This window comes from Bacillus rossius, chromosome 8 (assembly GCF_032445375.1).
Source record: "Bacillus rossius redtenbacheri isolate Brsri chromosome 8, Brsri_v3, whole genome shotgun sequence".
In the NCBI taxonomy this organism is placed as follows: domain Eukaryota; kingdom Metazoa; phylum Arthropoda; class Insecta; order Phasmatodea; family Bacillidae; genus Bacillus; species Bacillus rossius.
In genome coordinates, this window is record NC_086336.1 from 1187244 (window position 1) to 1208910 (window position 21667).

General features: G+C 35.3%; 1 protein-coding gene and 1 long non-coding RNA gene across 3 annotated transcripts in view; one reads left to right on the top strand and one right to left on the bottom strand.

Moving 5' to 3' along the window:
- The window catches only part of LOC134535439 (protein lin-9 homolog), a 42003-nt gene that overhangs the window by 18978 nt on the left and 1358 nt on the right, over window positions 1–21667 (top strand). Inside the window, exons 6-8 of the mRNA XM_063374540.1 lie at window positions 4505–4714; window positions 9038–9244; window positions 20993–21163. Of these exons, the coding sequence (XP_063230610.1) occupies window positions 4505–4714; window positions 9038–9244; window positions 20993–21163 (588 nt within the window). The remainder of the gene's footprint in view (window positions 1–4504; window positions 4715–9037; window positions 9245–20992; window positions 21164–21667) is intronic.
- The window catches only part of LOC134535440 (uncharacterized), a 31307-nt gene continuing 21761 nt past the window's right edge, over window positions 12122–21667 (bottom strand). For both annotated transcript variants that reach the window (XR_010075616.1, XR_010075617.1), the window contains exons 2-3: window positions 19580–19714; window positions 12122–12541 (exon numbers count right to left, since the gene is read on the bottom strand). This is a non-coding gene — a long non-coding RNA (uncharacterized LOC134535440). The remainder of the gene's footprint in view (window positions 12542–19579; window positions 19715–21667) is intronic.

Genomic DNA, 21667 nt, shown 5'->3' on the forward strand with positions numbered 1-21667 from the left:
TTTAGATAGCTGTATGCAGCGACAGTTGCGCGCACAGGTCAGTGTAAACAACATGGCGTCTCGCAGCGCGTGCCTTTGTTGATCTTTAAGGTTTTATATGCATATATTCTTTGCCAACTCACGTAGAAAGTTCTTTTGTGCAGTGGATCTAAATCTGGTTTACATTTTTGTGCTCACACTTTCGCTCTCCGCCCGCGAAGATTTAATTTTCTTCATGTAATAATATTGTTGATAGTTGACGACGCTTCAGGTGGAAAATGCCTCCAAAGTTGAAAAAACAGTATATGCAAGTTTTCCTTGACGTTTACGCGAAAGATTTTCCGTGTATGATTAAATCTGGAAAAGGAATATATTTTGCGTTTTGTTCGATTTGTAGGTGTGACATAAATATCGGACATGGTGGCAGAAGTGATATAAATGCTCACTTAAAATGTGCAAAACATGTTTCGAATATTATGAGTAAGGAGACGAGTTCAAAATTTCTTGACTACTTTGCTAGGAATGAAAAATCTGACAGTGCTGTGATAAATGCTGAATGTCTTTTCACAAGTTTTCTTGTGGAACATAACATTCCGTTAAGTGTTTCTGACCATGCCGGCCCACTCTTTAGGAAAATGTTCCCAAATTCTGAGACCGCCAAGAGATATGGTTGTGGTAGAACTAAGTCGACAGCTATTATGCAAGAAATGGCTGCATCTGCCACCGAGGATATTATTTCTTTGTTGCAGTCTGTACCATTTTCGATAGCAACAAATGGCAGTAATGATTCAAATTCTAAATTATATCCTTTGGTAATTACATTTTACGATGAACATTTGAAGTCGGTAGTGTCCAAATTGCTTTCGTTGCCAGTTTTAAAGGGGCCACTGGCCGAAATATTGGCAACCTAGTAATTTCAGAATTGGAACATTTGAATGTCCCTTTAACACACTTACTTGCATTTTCTGCAGATAATGCTCCAGTTATGCTGGGAAGCAAAAATGGTGCAGCTTCTGTGTTAAGGGAAAAACAAGAAGTGCTTATTGTAGTTGGGTGTCCCTGTCATCTGATTAATTTGGCAGCGGAGAAGGCAGCTGCTGGCCTCCCTTGTAATGTCCATGACATTTTGATAGATGTCTACTACTATCTTGAAAAAAGTTCAAAAAGAAAAGAAAAACTGCAGAAATTTCAGACGTTGCATAACAAAGAAGCACGAAAGATTCTTAAACCTGTGTGCACTAGGTGGTTGTCTCTTGGAAAAGGTCTTCTTCGTTTTGTGGATCAGTGGGATCCTTTATTAAGTGTTTTTAAAGGTGAGGTTACTGTTCAGAAGAGTGATTCATCTCTTCAAACATATAAAATTCCTAAACAAAGTACTAGTGCTGCACCCACAATCCCCACGTCTTCAACACAAGTTTCGCCATTTCTAGTTGCCACTTCCAGCAAAACAGTATGTCTTTGCAGTTCTGATGTAAGGAAGCCTGATAATGAGAAGGAAATTAAGTCCAAATCAACTGAAGCTTCAAGATCAAAATCTGGCCTGTGTGCAAAAAAACGTGAAACAAGACATTTCGACTTCATTCGGAAAGAAAAGAAAGTTGGATTCAGACAAGGAAAGTTTGACTCATTCTTCACCAGGTAATGCTAAGCAGATCTTAAAAAACATAAATTAAAATATCACAAGGGAAGAAAAAATATTTATGTTTTTATCCTCACCATTGAACAAAGCCATATGTTATTTTTTGCTTCATGTGACACCTTCTTTTGATAAAGTAAATGTCATTTTGCAGTCAGCGACTCCTCAAATACATGTTGTCAGGAAATTACTGTGTGGACTTCTTCAGGAACTCTTATCCAAATTTGTCAAACCAGTAGCAATCAAGAACAAACAATTTCATGAAGTGAAGTATCACTTGCCTGGAAACCAGCTAGAAAATTCAGAAATAGTAGTTGGTTGTCAAACTTCAAGGGTTGTTGACATGTTGAGTGAAGCTGACAAAATTGTTTTTTTCACTTCAGTTAAAAAGTATTTGATAATTGCCTGTGACTATATGTTACATAAGTTTCCTCTAAACGAAGAAGTGTTGCAAAAAGCAGAAGTTGTAGATGTTGACAGGATTGAAAGGGCTTCATTTTCTGACATAAAATTTTCCTGGAAAATTTTTCCTTTATATTGCCTGTAAAAGAAAATGAGAGTAATGACTGTGCAATTGACGAGCTACAAAAACAATTTATTTCACTTCAGCTAGAAGATGTATCTTCCATCATAAACAAGGAAGACAGAATTGATGCAAAGTGGGTTAAATTAAGTTCTGTTGTGGGTGCTGATGGACTGCCAAAATATGACAGATTAGCAAAAGTAATGCTCTCAGTGTAGAGTGTTCCTCACAGCAATGCTGAGTGTGAGCGGGTATTCAGTCTCGTGACCAAGAACAGAACTAAGTTCAGACCTCAGCTTTCAGACAAATCTCTAGAAAGTTTGCTGGTTATGAAATGCAACAAATCAGGTGTTTGTTATGAACAGAAATTTTCTGATGACTTTTTACAGAAAGCGAAGAAAGCTACTGCAGCTTCTCTGAATAAGCAGTGATTTTATCCAGTTTTTTAAAGTGGTATTGTGAGTGTGTGCTACTTTTATGGACTGTTAAGAAATTTAAAACTCTAAATATGTGTTTAAAATTGTTTGACTTTAACTAAGAATCCACTTAATATTCAACCAAACACCATTATAAGTTTTAACACTTCTGGGAAATTAAGGTAAGTGTGACTTGAGTTGTATATCTTAGTATGTTTAAGTTTTAACTTGTCACAGTTCTTTTTTTTTTCTTCCAGAATATTTATTTATTTGAATGCACATATTTTGTATGCCATTAAGACGGTGCTCAACAGGTCATGATGCCATAAAAGTTTTGATAACATCTCTATAAGGACATCAGTTTTTACAGATACTTGTTCCAAAACTCCCGCGAGCATTTTACGCACTTTTTAAACATTTTTGCTTATTGTACTATTTGAGAATTTTAAAAGTTGGCAAGTCTGCTAAGGACATTATGAATTTTTTTTATTTCACCACCTGCTTTTACTGTAATAGTTTGATTCATCAAAATTTGTTTCAGTGAAAAGTTTTAAATAAAGTTTAGGATTTTTATAATAAATTTAAAAGGATTTTATAGAACATATTTACTTTTTTGTGTTTCAACCCTTGTTATTTCCACACCTTGCAGTAATGGTTTGTTACATAAAAATTTACATTAGTCAAACAAAAATAAGAATGGATTTGAAAGTGTACATGGTAGGGAAGTTTTTTTTATTCTTCTTATTTCAACCTCAGGTTTTTTCATCCCCTTGTAGTTATGGTTTGTATTATCAAAAATTGTTTCAGACAGAAGTTTTAGATTATATTTATAAAATTTACAAACAATCCGAACGGATTTGATAGTGTGCCTACTAAGGGAGTTAAGAATTTTTGTTTAATTCTATCCCTCTTTTTTTCAACCCATTGCAGCAAAGATTCTTTTTATCAAAAATTGTTTCAGATAAAAGTTTTAGATAAAAATTATAAGATGAATAAACAATTTGGACTTATTCGATAGTGTGTCTACGAAGGGAGTAATGTTTTTTTTTCCACCCTTGCAGTTATGGTTGGTCGTATCAAAATTTATTTAGAGAAATGGTTTTGTTCTTACTCCTACAAGTCAAAATATGTTCAAACTGATTTGATATTCATCATATTATCAGAGTTATGGTGATATTTCAGTTTTTCATTAAAACTTCCCCATTTCTACCCCTGTGGTCATATTGTCGGAACTCGACTGAGATTTTCCTCTTCTATAATTTATGTTATCAGTTTGGAAGTGATTTGTGAAAAATTGCGGCAGTTATAGTGTTCATAAAAATTTCATATACGTTTTGAGTTGATGTTTTTGGGGTCTATGGACCATGATACAAAAAACTATTTTTTGGGAGTCACACCGTGGTAACAGCTACAATAGGTAGTATTTCTTCGAACTCTACATAATACTTTATCTTGTTAATGTTCTGCCATGTTGTCCCAAGTTCTGGGACTTAGATTGTTTTCCTTCTGTTTTGTTGTTTACTAGCAGTTTAGGCCCCATCTAACAATGCAAGTTTTACCTTGTGTGTTACAACTTTGGTAAAAAGAATTTTGCTTTCAGTGAGTGTTGGGTTCAGGTGGGACCAGTCTCAATAGTATGTTCAGTAATTTAAAATTTTATTATAGTTTCAAGTTTCTTTCGTAGTATCAGGGTACCTGTGTGTATGGCTATAGGTATCGAAAAAGGTGTATTGCACACATGCTTAAAAGTGATTTTGTGAACTATTTGTTTTAATTAACCATTTGTATTCACTTTGAAGGAAGTTATTGAAAGTTACTTATTAAAATTATAAATCATATATCCTATATTTAAAACAATGGGAAATGTTTTGTATTCTCCTAAACTACACCTAACTATGTTATTACTAAAACCACTTGTGTTCTAGTAGTGATAATGTAGTTGTATTGCAGTCTCACGAGATGCCGGAGACCATCTCGCTGGCGAGCTTCGCACAGAAGTTCCGGCCACGCGCCGTGATTCCTTTCTCTCCGCCGTGGCACGCCCCGGACACGCCGCGACTACTGCACGACCCGATGCTGTCGAGTGTCAGCTCCGCAGTCAAGCCTCAGAGCACTCCCGCAGTGTTGGGGCCTTTCTCCGTCAAGTTCCTGGACACCACGGTGAGTGACTGTGCCTCAGAACTGTCCACAGCTCTCAATGGGCATAGAATCAAACATCGTTTCCTGGTGTGTTCGTGATATAATTTTACACACCATGAACTAAACTGCAAAGCGTCTATTGCGTCAATGAACACAATTCAATAAAACAAAGGTTTATAATTATCAAGTCTTTAAATCACTGAAGAATATTTTTCACATATTAATCCAATCTAAACTTCACGTTTTTTTATAATCAGCAGAAAGCTATTAGATTCACTTTTTGTTCGCAACTGCTATAGTTCCAAAATAAGCTGTAATTATTGGCTTGATAACTGTGGGCTCAGAGTTCCTCTATATAACAGTCAATCACAGGCATTACTCTGTTCTCTTAGCAATATTAATGATATAATATACAGATTTGAGTGATTTAGATAAATATGCTGACAGCAAAATAGACATGATTTTAAGATTAAAGACTTTACTTACCTTGCATCAGAAAATAACTCATTACTGACATTTGACTTTTCATTAATTAGAACCAAACTAGAATGTGGTTCTGTAATTTGGAAAACATCAACACTTCCAATAGTAACAAACTTGAAAATAATCAAATTAAAATTCTTAAAATTATAAATCAAAAGCCTTTTTTAAGACATAATTTTAAGAATATTAGTTTGTTAATTTTCAAGTTTGTTACAGTCAGAAGAGTTAATGTTATTCTAAATTACGGAACCACATTCTAGTTTGGTTCTAATTAATGAAAAGTAAAGTGTAAGTAATGACTTAATGAATCATTTTCTAATGCAAGGTAAGTAATGTATTTAATCAAAGCTAGGGTTCTGTGTGAGCTATGTTGATGTAAATATAATTTAGTCAAGTGTAATGCCTAGTTCCTTAGTGCATAAAGTTTCTTCTATATTTATAGTATTAATCAAGCTTATAATGGTATCTTATAGGAAAAAATTTTCTTTGAAATTATATAATTAAGGTTTTATCTTTATTAAAAGTGCCCAAATTAATGTTACATTAATTAGAGATTTCAGAAATATCATCCTGAAGTAGCTGACATCATTTTCAGAAGTTATATTCCTAAAGACACTTGTGAAAGATTCAGTTCATTTGTGATGTAAATCGGTAATCTCATTTTCTTGCACGGAAGGTTCAGAGTGAATTACAAAAAAATTCTTCTTTTTTTGTATATTGTTTTTAATACATTTTTGAGCGATGTAGAGTTACTAATTCCGGCTTTAATTGATGTTTTTTACCATGCTTTTATTGGCTTGACTTGTAAGTATGTATGTATGTCTGTCTGTCTGTCTGAAAGGACTATGTAATAAAATCTTTCCATTAAATTTTTACCCGCTTGTCGATGTACTAATGTGTTGAAATTTTGCATACATACATATAAAGAACCTCTGACAATAAAATATTTTAAAAACTGAAGACCTTAGAGTTTGGGGGGAGTGGGTGGGAGATCAGAGGGTCAAAAAACCATTAATATCGAGCTATGTGTAATAACCATGCTTATTGTGCATTAATGAGGTCGGGCTGGGTGGGAATTTGCCGGGGGGGGATAAAATCCATGTTTTTGATTTGGAGTGTTTCCTATCCATAAGGTCGGGTAATGGTGGAAAATGTGCCTTTGGAAAGAGGTGGAAAAGGTGTGTTTGGGGGGGGGGGGGAATCTTCTCTATCCAAGTACTGCCATTTTTTTGTGGCTTGAAAACACTTTGGGACCAGCACCAATCGGCACTGTCCTATTTATGATCTGATCAGTATTAATATTAAATAAGTTATAGAAACTTAATATTCATGAATTAAAAAAACTGTATCACTTTCCAAAAAAACTTTTAGTTCATTCGTAACAATGTCAATATTTTCTATTTTTTTTAGTAATATATGTGTAAGTTGTAGGTGAATATAGTCAATAGAGAAAATTAACCCATATGTAATCATTTTGTATTTGTTATGTAGTTCAGAACAATTATATTTCCAGTTCTTCAGAAATTATAATTAAATTTTTATATTTGTTATTTATTGAAATTACGTACATGACCTGTCTACGACGAAGCCTTGGTATTACGATGTTGGTTAATCCAGAATCCTTGTTATAAAAAAACAGTATTACAACTCAGATTGGCTAGGCTAAATGAAAACTTAACTTGAACGTTAACAAAAACACACAGACTTAGGTATATATTTTAAAAATGTTCTATGAAAATTTTAAATATTTTTTAAAATTTGACATTAAGCATACATTTAGTTGGGCTGTCTATTGAAAAAGAATTTTGGTAGAATTTTTCCTGTTCGTAAAGGGAATGTTTATTAATTTTGTTTGTGCCGAAAAAAAGTTCTTAATACTTACAACAATCACATTTCTTAAGTAAGTTCTGCGTTCATTTGTTGTCCACACTACAAATCAAGGATGAACGTGTCCTTGGAATGGCGACTAAAACCGCATTCAAACTCCATTGTGGGCTAATCACCACGACTGTTGTAAAATTTTAGTTGAGAATGACTGAAATAAAAGGTTAATATGTGCAGCGTGGACCACGGCCATTAAGTTCGTCACTTGGTACATAATCATTTATCGGCGTGAGCCACTGCCAAATGCGACCTATCTAGTCCACATCGAGCAGAGAACTGGCAAGTTGATGCAACTGTCTACAGCCCCACAGGGAGGTGGGGAAAAAGTCTGGAAACTATGCGCCGTCGAGTCGTTCTCCTGTCTCTCATCCTTTCTCTCACTAAAACAGTACTAAACGTTATAGACCGGTAATTGAAGCTTGCAGATAAATACAGACATAAAATAAAGGTGTGTTCGGCCGAAGGTGATGGCAGAGGGAAGACAGCTAACCGGGTGGACGTTGCAAACACAACCAAAATGGAAAACAAACGAGAAAGAAATTATTTAAAACGTAGCTATGGGGCTGAATATGATGAAAAACAAGAGGAATTGCTAGAATGGTTTAATCATTCGTAGTCCAAAACTTTGCACCTGTCTGGGCCTATCATGAAAGAAAAAGCTAATTTGTTGGCATTAAAAAGTGTGGTTGATGATTTCAAATGTAGTAATGGGTGGTTGCAAGGTTCATGCAAAGACACAATTTGGTTTTTAGTATGTGTGGTGAATATGTAGATGCAGATAACTAGAAAGTTGACGAGTGGCTAGAAATAGTGCAAAGTACCATAAACCAGTGTATTCCTAGAGACATTTACAACGTAACCAGACCTTAGCATGGCCTAACAGGGGGAGCCGTGTCATGCCTTGGTGGCAGATCCATTGGTAGCGACATAATTCAACCTTCATCTTAGGAAAGAGTTTGAAACCATGCTGCTTTAAGGGAGTAACAAATTTCCCATGCATGAGTGGCCTCTAAAATATTTCAGGATTGGTTGTTGCGGTTGGATAGAAAAATGGCTGTCAGGAACAGAGAGATTCTTTTCCTCCTTGACAGATGTGAATCTCATTCTCCTGAATCACAGTAACTGTGCAGTAGCCACCGATCCTGGTAGCAGCGTCCCCAGCATTGTTCCACTGCTCCCGGCGGCAGTCTCTGTGGCGCTAGTGACAGTCTGGTGTCGACCGTGCAAGTGGATGACCCACGCCACTAACACTTCAGTCGCCCAAAAGAACTGAAGCTGTGCTAGCTCTGAACACAACGAAGCAAAGCCGTAGACCAACTGTGTGGCTTTGTCCATAGTCTGTTAAAAAAATTAGATGCAAACGAAAATTATTTCATTTTTTTACCTAAATCATCTCATTGATCTACTAGATATATAATAAGTTACAGTAATTAGCCATTCAGGATTGTAAATAATTTTGTGTTTGCTAACTTTTATGTAGGCAAACTATAAGAGAATGCTCTTATGCATGTTTGAATACATAATTCTGTAAGAATGTACATTTTAGGCATTTTATATCTTAATGCTTGAAACATGTACACCTGTTGTATTTTTTTTATTTAGTCATATTGTCTCGCAACTATATACTATATTACTATATATGTACAACTGTTGAAATGTTTTCAAAATCACTAATGAAATATGGATTTTTTTGTGTGTTTCGAGGTAATGTTCAAATTATGTATTTGCAATTGCAACATAAGGAAGTATGGTTATTACAAACCTTGTTTGTCTTTACAAGGTTTCACTGTAGTTAGTAAGTATTTAACTTTATTTGTGCAGTTTCACCATCTAGCACATTGTTTGAAAAATGTAAGTTTTGTTGTTTGTAAACGTGGAATGTGCAAGATTGGCGGCCTGCCTCCATTGCGGGTGTCGCTTGTTTCACTCAGCCTGCAGTTACATTTGAGAGAAGGTTGTTTGGCTTGTGTTGCCCAGGTGAGGCTGGCCAAGATATTGAACATCAAGCGGGAGAAGATAAAGTGTTTGAAGGAGATGAACTCTGAGGCGGAGAAGAAGAAGTCGTTCGGAGTCCCCATCTGCGAGGAGTTCCAGCGACGCTATGCGGGCTGCATCATCGAGCTGGAGTGGCTCAACAGAGACCTGCAAATGTACTTGTCAAGTTGCCAGAACTGCTGTCTGGAGGTTAGCTTATCACTTACTACTCTTACATTTTTCTTTACATTTTTTCTCGATGGCTGCATCACGTCCCGCAATGACGTTAAAAAAATGACAGACACTTGTATTCACAAAATTCTACAAATGCCAACATTACACAAACACAATAAATACTAGAAATTCAACCTTTTTCCAGTAAGATACATCGGGGCTGTCCACTACAAATACATAAGCCAGGCCTTGTGACAAGATCAGTTTTTAAAAACTTTGTAAATACTTTAATAATTTTAGTTGTATAAATTAAATTGAAATGAATTAAATACCTGTAAAACAATTTTTTTGAACATTACCTTGCAAACTGTTAGCAGGTATCTGCCAAGCGTATTATAAGTTAATATTTTCCAGTATATTACGCTACCTGTCAAATGCTTAGACAACATTGTGGCAAACTTGTTGAATGTACAATATTAGTATGTAGATACTTTAAAGAGCAAACCATCTGTATTGAAACTAATTTTTTATTGTTTATTATTTATTACTAATTGTTAGAGTCCCGTAAAAATGGTTTTATTTTTCCTTAAATTTCGTTTTGAAAAAATCAAATTTCGGTTTTATTTCGCTGTTTTGGTTTTTCATGTTTACTTTAACTTTTGAGAATGGTTTTATGACCTACAAGTTTTGCTTGGCTAAATAATAGTGGCACGGCGTATACTCGTATACTGCACTCTAAAGTCAACACTATTGGCAAATAAAAATTGTAGGCTTGAAACAGCTCGGCACGGCCCGGTGCCGCCTAGCGCGCTGCCTCGGCACGGCCCGGTGTCGCCTAGCGCGCTGCCTCGGCACGGCCCGGTGTCGCCTAGCGCGCTGCCTCGGCACGGCCCGGTGTCGCCTAGCGCGCTGCCTCGGCACGGCCCGGTGTCGCCTAGCGCGCTGCCTCGGCACGGCATGTCTCAACTTAGTATTCTTTTAATATTTCTTGCTGCTGTTCTTTGTCCCGTTGACGCCGTATTCACTTGCTCTGCGGTCGTATTGCATTTGCTGAGAAGTGTAGTTACGGCAGTTAAAGGTCACTGATTTTGCTTATCAATCGGCGTAGTGCCATGTGTTCATGTTTACGAGTAGTAGAGGTGTAAAAGTAACGAAAAAAAGTGTACCCGTATGTATTCGTTACTATAACAATTAGTACTCGTTACTATCGTGTCGCTACGTTACTCGTTACTTCTGATACCGCATAACATGCAATGTTATGTTGCAGCAACGAATCGAGTCGTATTGCGTACGCGTACAGTATGACGTCACGTAAATAATAATAAATAGAATATAAACAATTAACAATATTTGATAATTAACAGTTTTTGTTAACCAAGAAACAATTAAATCTCATTAGAGCGGTTTTATTATATTATCTCTTTTAAGATAAAAACAACAAAAAACGTGAAAATACGCGATAATAAATAACAAAAACATACATATTTCTAATTTGTAAAAAATACTTTCTTATAAACAGTAAAAAACTTGGACGACAAATTTCCATATTATACTTAATAAACAAACATCGTTCTTTGTAACGTAAATTCATCGAATATGCGCGCGCATGCATAAAACATACGAAAAATGCGAGTAACGAAATCCAGCCGTGTGTAACGTTTCGTTACTCGATACTAGATGGCGCACCCGTTACTCAGTCAGTACCGAATACATACGGTTTGCTACACCTACAGCTCTAACGAGTAGGTTGCCAAGCCAGTCAAACGTAGTTGAAAGCAAGAGGTTGTTAACTGTTCAACATGAAAGGAAGAATTAAAATTTTATATTTCTCTACAAGATTAATGTGTAAATACAGCGGGTTGAAAATCATGGCAGCTATATTGTGTTGAAAACATCGCCGGTATTTTTTATTAACTTTGTGTTGATGCTCAGGTACATTTTTCTCTTTTTAATTAGTTTATGATTGCAATTACTGCTTTCGTTTCAAATTGTAATGATTACGTGACGGGAATACTGTAAATCATTATTTACTTTCATTACTACAAAGCGGCCATGTTGAAACTTAGAAAAATGGCGATGTGCCGTCAACGTCGTGTTTACTTGTTTTTCGCGATGTCTTGCATGGGTGGTCTAATTCATTATTATCAGTTTTATTTCTCGATGCTGTGCGATTTCGGTGTTTTGTCGCGAATTAAGGTAAATTGCGGTGTTATTTCGCGATATCGCGATTCGCGAAATTTCCGTGTCTCTACTAATTGTGCATTGATAGAAGAAACCTGAATTTACTAAACAGAGTGTGCAAATTAATTGAATATTTTTGGATTCAATTGCTATTATGAACAAGATGGTGATGATTGTTTGTCTAGAATACTGTCTGTTGATGGACACCAAAATTGTAATTATATGTACTTCAGATTTAAGCCTATGGCAAAGCCAAAAATTTCTTTTTTAAATTTTTCCAAGGCACAAATTTATACAAAAAATAAATGCCTGATAGCTTTTACGTAATTATAAATAATTCATTATTGATTTGCTCTATGTTTTAGCTAGTGATTTTTAGCATCACAAAAAAAAAGATAAGTAAATTTTAACATTCGAAATTTTTGTTATGTATTATCAGCTCTTTCTGACTATTGCGTATTAATTGAACATTTCACACTGCATTGGTTTGTTTGATGGTGTAATTTAAAGAACTTTCTACCAGTGAATGGTACTAGTAGCAAAAAATTAATTTGTATGAATTACAAAGAAATTCTAGCATTCAACAGCAAATTTGCATATTACTTTCCAAGAATGACTTGAAAAAAGTACCATCGATTACTGTGGGCCACCATATATGCCAGACATGTCATAGCAGTCTTATATCACTAGTGTAACAGTCAATCAATCAAAATCAATCAGCCAATGCTCAGATTTGTAATATTTTATTTGAAAGAAAACAAGAAGGGATCTGAATACCTTTCTGCAAATTCTTTTATTATCTTAACATATGAATGTAGATTTATGCTTAAATTTGTGGGATTTCATACATAACATATCAGGACTTTTCTTCTTCTTCTTCTTCTTTCTTCTCCATTAGTGTACTGTGTTTTTGGAGTGATGATACTTCATTTATTATTCTTGATGTGTGTACATTCATTCATATATCCAATTCATGATTGTTGACCCCAGTTGTTCAGTTGGCCGGTACGTCACTGTCGGAACAATGGCGCAGCGGTAAGGCTCTCACTGAAGTGATCATTTTCCATAGCTTCTGGAAACACATCAGACAAATTCCCCTGGCCTGTTTCTTTGTGTGCTACTCGCTTTCCATGAGATATGACTTCGGTAAATCTGAAAACCATCCACATACAATAGGTACATGTATGTTGCATACTTCAGCAATACAGATCAGTGGTGACAGCAACTCAACTGCTCTTTGGAGCACGGCTACAGGGCTACAACACTGTGTACAGCTCGTGAGATGTAGCCATGCTGCGGCTGTGTCCACCTTCATAAAGAGACGGGGCAACTGACATTTAAATAGATATTGCTGATTGATAAGTTGTAATGCAATATGTAGTCTTTTTAACTGGTTATGATTTTTCTGTTGCTATTTAGCTAACTTAATTTTAATTACACTGACATTAAAATCCACCATTTTCTGTTACTATTTAAAAATGCCACTGAGTGCATCAGACACAAAGCTAGTGCATGCACACTAGGGACACATATTTAACATGATGAAGTCTAATGTACATGCGTTAAATATGGAGGGACTGGTTAATCAGGATCCAAATTTAGCTAGAGATGGACGAGTTGAGGTTTTTTGGCGTCGAGTCGAGCCGAGCCGAGTCGAGTTTAGCAATTTATATTTCGAGTTGAGTTCGAGCAACAAAATTTTTGAAGAGGTCGAGTCAGTTCGAGTTTCATAATTTTACATATTTTTGCATCAAATATGATAAATAAAATATTACTACACATCCACTGATATAAGAATTGTGTATCCAAGATTCATTTGCATTATTTAAATATTTTAAATGATTAATTAGCAAATAATTATGTTATTTAAATATTTTAAATGTTTAATTAGCAAATCATTATGTTATTTATATATATTAACAAAGCTTATGTGGTCTACTGTGTTCTGATATTTTCTCCATGTAAAATCCACTTAATATTTGTATCAGTATTTACTTTTGCCGAAATTCGTATGCCATTTTTGGCTTCTCACTAGTCAGTGTTGCAAACGTCGCGTTACGTAACTTCTCAAGGTAAATACACTTTCCGCAGCAAGATTATTCGCTCGGAACTGTTACAACTACAAGAATATCAATATGTTAAATAAATATTTCATGCATTTTATTTGGCGATCAGTAACTGATCGCCAAATAAAATGCATGGGCGTTGTTATTATTATATTTTATTCAAACAAAAATAAAGTAATTTTATCCTAAACGTTATTGACACGCAGCGCTGCGTAGCGGAGCACAGCTAAATTTAGTTCCAAAATGCAAGGCTGGCTGGCCTAACACGCAGCCATTTTCACGCTTCACGGCTTGGATGTTATTTACTAAATATTATAATATAATTATTGAGTGTTTTTATTTTTAGGTTACGGAAATCTCTTGTTTATACGAGTTATTATAAACTGGGCACGATAAACGTGATGATTATTAATACATGTGCGTTTTGGTATAAATTTTTCTTCAGTGAAAATCCATTGACGTATCTTGTAAACAAATGCGGTACCGTATTTGAAGTAAACACAGGATGTAAAACAAAATGAAAACAGTACACGCTGTTTTCCAAGTTTTTTTTGTATATAAAATGGTCATGTGACAATTTTGTTCTATAAACTGTCGCCACTATCGACAAAATCACGTTCATAAATGTAGGCCTAGGTTTGGTTGCACTTGTACCTATTATAGCACCGTAGCACGGTAGAGGGCAAGTTTAGGTTTGCACGGGATTTGTTTTGTTTGAAGGTCGAAACGTGTTTCGAGTCTCGAACTTGATAAAATATGTGACTCGGTTTTCGAGTCGAGTCAATCTGACCCAACTCGGCTCGGCTCGACTCCATAAACCAAGACTCGACCCATCTCTAAGATTTACCTTTTGTCACGGTTGCAGTCTCTTCAACTATGTTAATCTTTGTGGGTCAATTAGTACGAAAAAGTGTATTGTAAGAAAACATACGCACACACACCAATGTATTTGTGGCTGAAATCTAATGCATGTGGTGTTTTTGCCATGCTCACCATCGGAAGTTTTCCAAAATATGACAGCTTTTGGCGGCATTAACTTGTATATACAGTAGAACCCTGTTATAATGTTTTTCAAGGGAGCACAAGAAAAAAACATTATAAGCAGGAAATCTCAATTTAGCACTTAATAATGTTCGAGCTTTGTACCAATGGACTCACCAAGCTATGTATACAACTTTATGTTAAAACCAAAGATAGTATACTTGATACATGAATTTTCTGAACAAAGTCAACAATTTTTCAATTTTGTCTTGTTCCCTGGTTAAATTTTGTTTGTCTTTAAAGATACACTGCCAAATTTTTTGTAAAATTGTGTCACGATTCATGATGACAACATTAAGAGTGAGAACGTCTACTGCTTCGCCATCTGAAAATGTTTAATTTTGGGATTCCTACGTACGAATGAAAAAAAAAAAAATTGTAAGCAATGTTAGTTATGCCCTCGCTCAATGGTTGGCAAATTAATATCGTAGGACTATGTACGTGCATCTGAATACCCACTGGAATGGCAAGGAAGAGAAGAGTTGACTAAGGGTGCCAACTGACACGTAACTATGAACATTGTGTACCTTCAGTATATTGCATAAAATTGTATTTTAACAAATTTCATGTATTGTATGGCAGTGATTGTAAGCATAAACATACATAAAGGAAACTTTTTATCGTAAGTGTTGGAATAATTTGGTTTTAAAACATTTTTTCCTAGTGATGGGTCGAGTCACCCTATTTCAGCATCGAGTCGAGTTCGAGTTAAACAAAGAAATTTATCTTTGAGTCGAGCTCGAGTCGAACTCGAGCCGAACTCATGGAAATTTGTTGAGATGAGTCAAACTTAGCGAGGTTCAAGTTGCAGAATGATGAGCGAAATAAATATAAGTTAAATATTTCTCAATATAATAATGTAATTAAATATGAAAGCTTTGAATTATTGAAGGTTTCCCTACACATTTTGATTTTTGTATTTTTTTTTAATCTTCATACTGACGCTTTAAGTGAAAATGCACATCCAAGTGACGAATCAGACGTGAATTTGATGATGACTGAGTCTTGTATTTTTTGCAGCACTTGCATTTAGCTGTCTGATGATCAACTTTTCAAAAAATTCCCAAATCTCTGCTTTTGATTTCTATTCGTCACTTTTTGACGTCCCAGGCCGTACAAACATATCTATTCCACTAAAGGTGGGTCTACACTATATAACAAAAACATGTTATATTTGTAACATGTTATATAACAAGTTACACAACTTGTTTCATAACATGTTACATAACAAGTTAAATAATAAGTTATATAACAAGTAATACAACTTGTTTCATAACATGTTACATGTTTTCAAACATGCATACCAGTGTGGACAAACGGCCAACATGTTATACAACAAGTTATTTAACTTCCTTTGATCTTTACCGACACTGCATGGGAAACATATAACTTGTTTTATAACACTTATTTTGTTATAAAACATGGTGTTATATAACATTTTTCTTCATGTTTTCATAACAAGTTATATAACTTTGTTGTATAACTTGTAATATAATTTTCATTCTTTTCATTTTGTAACATGTTGTATAACTTTTTAATATAACTTTTTATAACTTGTTTTGTTATACAGTGTAGACCCACCTTAATACTAAACCGTTTATGATTAATACGACGCCGGCGACGCAAACTCAAGTGTAAACATAAACTTCAGCAGCCTCAATTTTCCGTTGGGCCATGGAAAACTGGTTGGAGATTTCAATTATTGTTGATATCAATTTGCCAAAGTGGCAACATTCCCTGGCTGTATGATGACTTACGTAGGCCATTGGCCCGGAGTTAAAATGGCGGCTATCTAGTGTTTAGTAGTAAATATTATTTACTTCCAAAGCTGCCCAAATATTAACGTGGTCTTGTTCATGACTGAATCTAGAGAACATTTTTTAAATTCCGTTATAGTTAAATAAAGGTATTTTGTTGCAGTTATAAATCTTAAGTGCATATTGAAGGATGGGATACACTGTTTGCGGTTACACACGATCGAAAATAAATAATCTTCCGACTTCGTTTTCAAGGTTTTCAGTGTTGGATCAGAGGTTTTCCACTAGGTAGGCCTAAATAATACATTTTATTTTATTTTAAAGTGCATGGTTTCGGATAAGTACCTACCTTCACTATTGGAAATTGTGCAACATTATGGTCGAGCCAAAAACTAAACTTTGACGAGACTCGAGGACACGATCTTAATCAACTCGGTTTTCGAGTCGAGTTTAGTTTCGCCGGCTCGACTCGACTCGCTCGATTTTTCGAGTCTCGACCCATCACTATTTTTTCCCCATTTATTGACTGTTAGAAAGCAAACATTATAAGCAGGAAATTACACTATTTATGAACGTTATATGCAGGAAATAAATACAGTAAACTCTCGCAAATCCGTGGGTGTCGGGGATTTATGACCTTCGGATTTTTGAAAACTTCGGATTTTTGAAAAATTTTCATTAAAATACAAAAAAATATTCTAAAAGATAAGATGGTAGTCAATGAACATGTAATACTACCACAGGACGTCATAATAAACAAGACACTTGAGAAGTTAACAGAATGGTACGTAAGCAATACCAGTATAGTCCATTCACAGTAAATGAAGCACCCGAGAAATTTTTTTTCCTGAAAATTTACAGCCTGGCCTGATTAAATTTAACACACCCATTTGTTCAAGTTGGTAGTAAATTGTGTAAAAAGTAATTTAAAGTCATCTTAAATTAAATTAATGGCACCCGAAGTCGCACTTTGATGTGAAAGAGCTAGGCGTAGCAATGTGGCGTGCGCTGAAACGGAAAGCCCCTTGATAAGGGGAAGTGAATTTAGGAGGGGCGGTTGAGAGAAGCGATACGTAGCTGGCAAGAGACTCAAGGCCACTCCCTCACAGACACACGGCCAATCCAGTTAAACTAAAGAGAAACGGGAGAAATAAAAAAAAATCATTTGTTAATTGTACACTAGAACCATCAAAAAATCTGAAATTTTGGCACAAAACAAAAATAATCGGGGAAAAAATGGTAAAACTCACAATAAAAGCTTATACAAAGCTATTATTTAACATGCAGCATATATTTTGTGTTGGTTTATAGTGCACTTATTAATGTTCGTATAAGAAGAGAAAAAAAATTGGACAGTCCGTTTAAAAACACGGCAGCAGTAGCTTGTGCGACGTAAGTGGGAGTGCGAGAATCTCGTCTAGACAGGCTGGCGGCTGCAAAGGCAGCGGATGCATGACGTCATACGGCTTACCTCTCCCTCCCAGACAACAAACCATCTCTCTCCCTCTCTCCAGCCCTCTAGCCATTTTCTGCGTGTGAAACTGTCAACATCCTTCCTCCCCTACTCCACACTGCATGCGACGAAAGCCAGGTTGTATAGTCCATTCCCGGTAAAATGAACATTTTTTTAAGGCCCCCCACGGCAGCCATTTACCGTTAATTTTTTGATACAATTTGTTTGTTAGTTACAGAACATTATTTCTGCTGGAAAATCTCTGAAACTTCAAAATTTCTTTAATGGAAAAATTTAGCAGGGCGGTTAGAGTATTTATTTTTACCGCAAATGAACTATACTCACCTTCCCTCCGGCCATCATTCCCGGCGTGTGACGCATGACAACTACAGTCGTGTGCCGCGCACAGCTAGGAAACTTGTCACTGGCAACATGTTTCACACACTGACACACGGTGCCCAGAGCTTCAGGAAAACCTACGCGATTTCCAACCTACTCTAAATATCCGACTGGAGTCTGTTTACGAAAAGCATTTAAGAATTTGCTAATGCCCAACTGTTTTTTTTATATCGGATTAAGAGGAGTTAAAATGGCTAAAAGGCATGGTTTTGAAGTTTTAGGTGTAAAAAACCGTTAAAAAATTTCTTGAAAGCACCAGAGGAAAAGGCATTACACCTTTATCTTTATTTTCCCGCCATATAATGTTACGGTCACCGCTCAAATTTCACAGTTATCTGACGGGAACGAGATGACTGCGCGCCAGTTCAGAGCCTTTTACCGCGCTATAAATATCAGTGAGCGTCGCTCTTATCATCCACTGAGAATAGTGATACATACATCTAAACAGTAACGATCATGTCACTTCGGAAATACCCCGGATTTCTGAGAACTTCGGATTCTCGGGCCACGGACTGGCGAGAGTTTACTGTACATTGTCCTTATGGGGGAAATATTGGGACTTTAAAAATATGACATTATAAGCTGGAAAACATTATACCTATGCAGGAACATTATAACAGGGTTCTACTGTAGTCGCTTTCACGAACATAAGGGGATGAATGAAGTGTATAAATGTGCCAAGTAAATCTTAACAGCTAAATCTTTCCCGGTAAAAATACAATAGACTGCCAGTAAAAGGTGTGAGATATTTCTTTATTTAAAGATAAAGATTGTATTAACATTTGCTGTATGGATACTGTTATCTTACTAAAGGTCATCTTGTAGGGTTCAATATAAAATGTAAATAAAATACATACGTAGTTATATTGTTTATGAAATAAATACTTTTGAAATGGTTAATTTAAATATACATAGTTTCCCATTAACTATTCCACTTCTGTTAGCACAATTGACTACAATAGAAGTGAACTTCAATTATTAAAAGTTAAAGGCTGTTGAATATTACCAATGTTTTATTTTGAACATTGAAATGTCTGAACGTATAAATTACCACAAAACACAGAAAGTCAGCCGTATTCAGAGAATACGGTTTATACCTTTAAACCCAAAATAGTGTTCAATTGGTTATATTGCATGAAACAATAATCTTGCCAGAATGTTATAATAGTTAACACTATATATTATAATCATTTCTAAATGAGCAAAACATGAAAAAATTCTAAAACTTCAGTTGTACTTGCGATAGTAATTGAATCAAAGATAAATGTAACTTTAACACAAAATTTACTTGCCAAGTGAAAGCATAAAATAGAGAAATTCATCTCAGTTATCATAAAAACAAAAAAAAAATTAAATTATTTACAAGTACAATCTCAAATTGAAATTACAATTAAACTCAACCAGTTGCACTTCAAGCAGTTATCAAAAATATATCCTTTAATGGTACATACAGTTGCAGATGAGTTTTACATACCAGTCATATATTACGCCATCATTTAAGTCCCTCTTGGTTTCAATACTGCTGATTATATCTCTGTATCTGCTACTTTGAAGTATCGTCACTATACAATGGATAACTCTTGCTGTCTTGAATTCATGGTGTAGTAGTCTACACACAAATGTAACAATTACAGCTGTGAATGTCTAATAATTGCCACTATTTGAGTTCTTCAGGCAAAACCAATATTCGAAAAACTTTTGCGAATTATCAGTTGATTTATAAATCATTATTTTTGAATTCAAATCTTGGTTAGTATCTGAATATTCTGTCATGAAACAAGTTCGTTGTGATTTAAATTAGTCTATATGTAATGTACGGGGTTTCCATACAATGACTGTCTTTTTCTTTGCAAAAAAACTTATCAATGTTTGTCTATAATAGCCAATGGAATATTCTATATTATCAACTTGGAACTTCTTCCAAATGTTGGGATTTAAATAAAACATGACTGTCCCGTTCATCAACTGGCCATCAATTAACAATCCAAACTGTTGTTCCTGGCTATCTCAATCATCAACAGCAAATTAGTATCTTTGTTAAAAATATTACATAATTCTTAAAATACGTTCAAAATTATATTCACACATGATTTAACATTAAAAAAAAGAAGAAAAAGGCATGATCTCCACTTAATTGTATAAAATTAATTCTCCATGAGAATGGCATGGTTAATAAATTCATAATCAAAGAAATATAATATTTGGAGAAATAATAAGATCAATTTCTATTGGTAGTCAATATTATATTAAAGAAGCAAAGATACCTAATATTACTAAGGTGAAAAGAAAAAAAAATAGTATAAGTAAACAAATTCATAAAGGTAGTATTCAGAAATATAATGACTTAAGGAATAATATTTCTCACAGAGATTTATCCCTCCAGAATGTTCATCTGATGGTAATTTCTCTACTGCAAATACCAAATTTTTCTCCTAAGAGTAATAGTTGCTTTAAACTTCCAACAAGGTTTTAACCATTTTCATCTCATATATATGTACTTATTTGCCTCTAGCTAACAAGAAAAGTTGGGGGGGGGGGGGGGGGGGGGTAGTCTCACCACAGTTGGACATAAACAGCCAACCAAACCTCTCTGCAAGCTGACTTGAATTTCAAAATATGTACTCAAAATAACTGCCAATAACTTTTCCCTGTTTGTACACCATCAACCAAATGCCACCTCAGCAAGGAGCGCTTATAATTACAGTATTTAAAAAAAAAGGCTTTATTTCTTTATATTTATTTTCCCATCAAGAAAAATGCATAATACTATTATATATAGTCAACATTTGTATAAAAGGTTGTATGAGCAAGTGTGTGTGCATTTGAAAAGGTATCTGGAGCAGCCACAGTTGGAGAGTGTGAGTGTAGTAAGTGCGTGTCTGACAAGGTGGCGGTGGAGCCCAGCCTGGTGGCCATGCTCACGCCCACGTACCTGCGCGACCGCTCCCGCGAGGAGGCGCGCGACCTGGTGCAGAAGCACAACCACGCCGGCCTCGTCAGGAGCTCCCACGTCCTGTGTCTCATCACGCAGCTCACCTCGCTCCTCATGCAGATCAAGGTGATCTCACTCCCTCCCCCCTGGCTTCGGCCACCTCTGCTGGCGGTGGTAATTAGAAGCCAATGTTTATTGATTTTGCTCAAAGAAACAGCAGTACTATTATATTTTTTTCGAGCATTTAAAAATGTACCATTCATGAAAAATGTATGGTGCAGTGGTTGAACTAAAAGCTGAGTTAAGGCACCTTTTAAATAAGATACATATTAGTGCTGTAAATTAATTGTAACAGGAGTAGTGTTTGTGATTAAAATGGTTGTCAGCAAGCACATTTACCTGTTTGGAAAACAAATTATTTAGATTGAAATCCTCTTTTAGGAAGGAAAAAAGTATTTTACTAGCATTGTTTAAAGTAGTGCTGTGTTTACTACAATGAATCAGAGGTTACTTTGAGGGGCAGTGGTACAAGTTTTTTCTAGATTGTATGGATATTTTTATTTTTTTTTTCCGTTGCTTTAACAGTCTTTTTCGGTTATCCATGGACCCATTGCCAGTCATTACACAGGA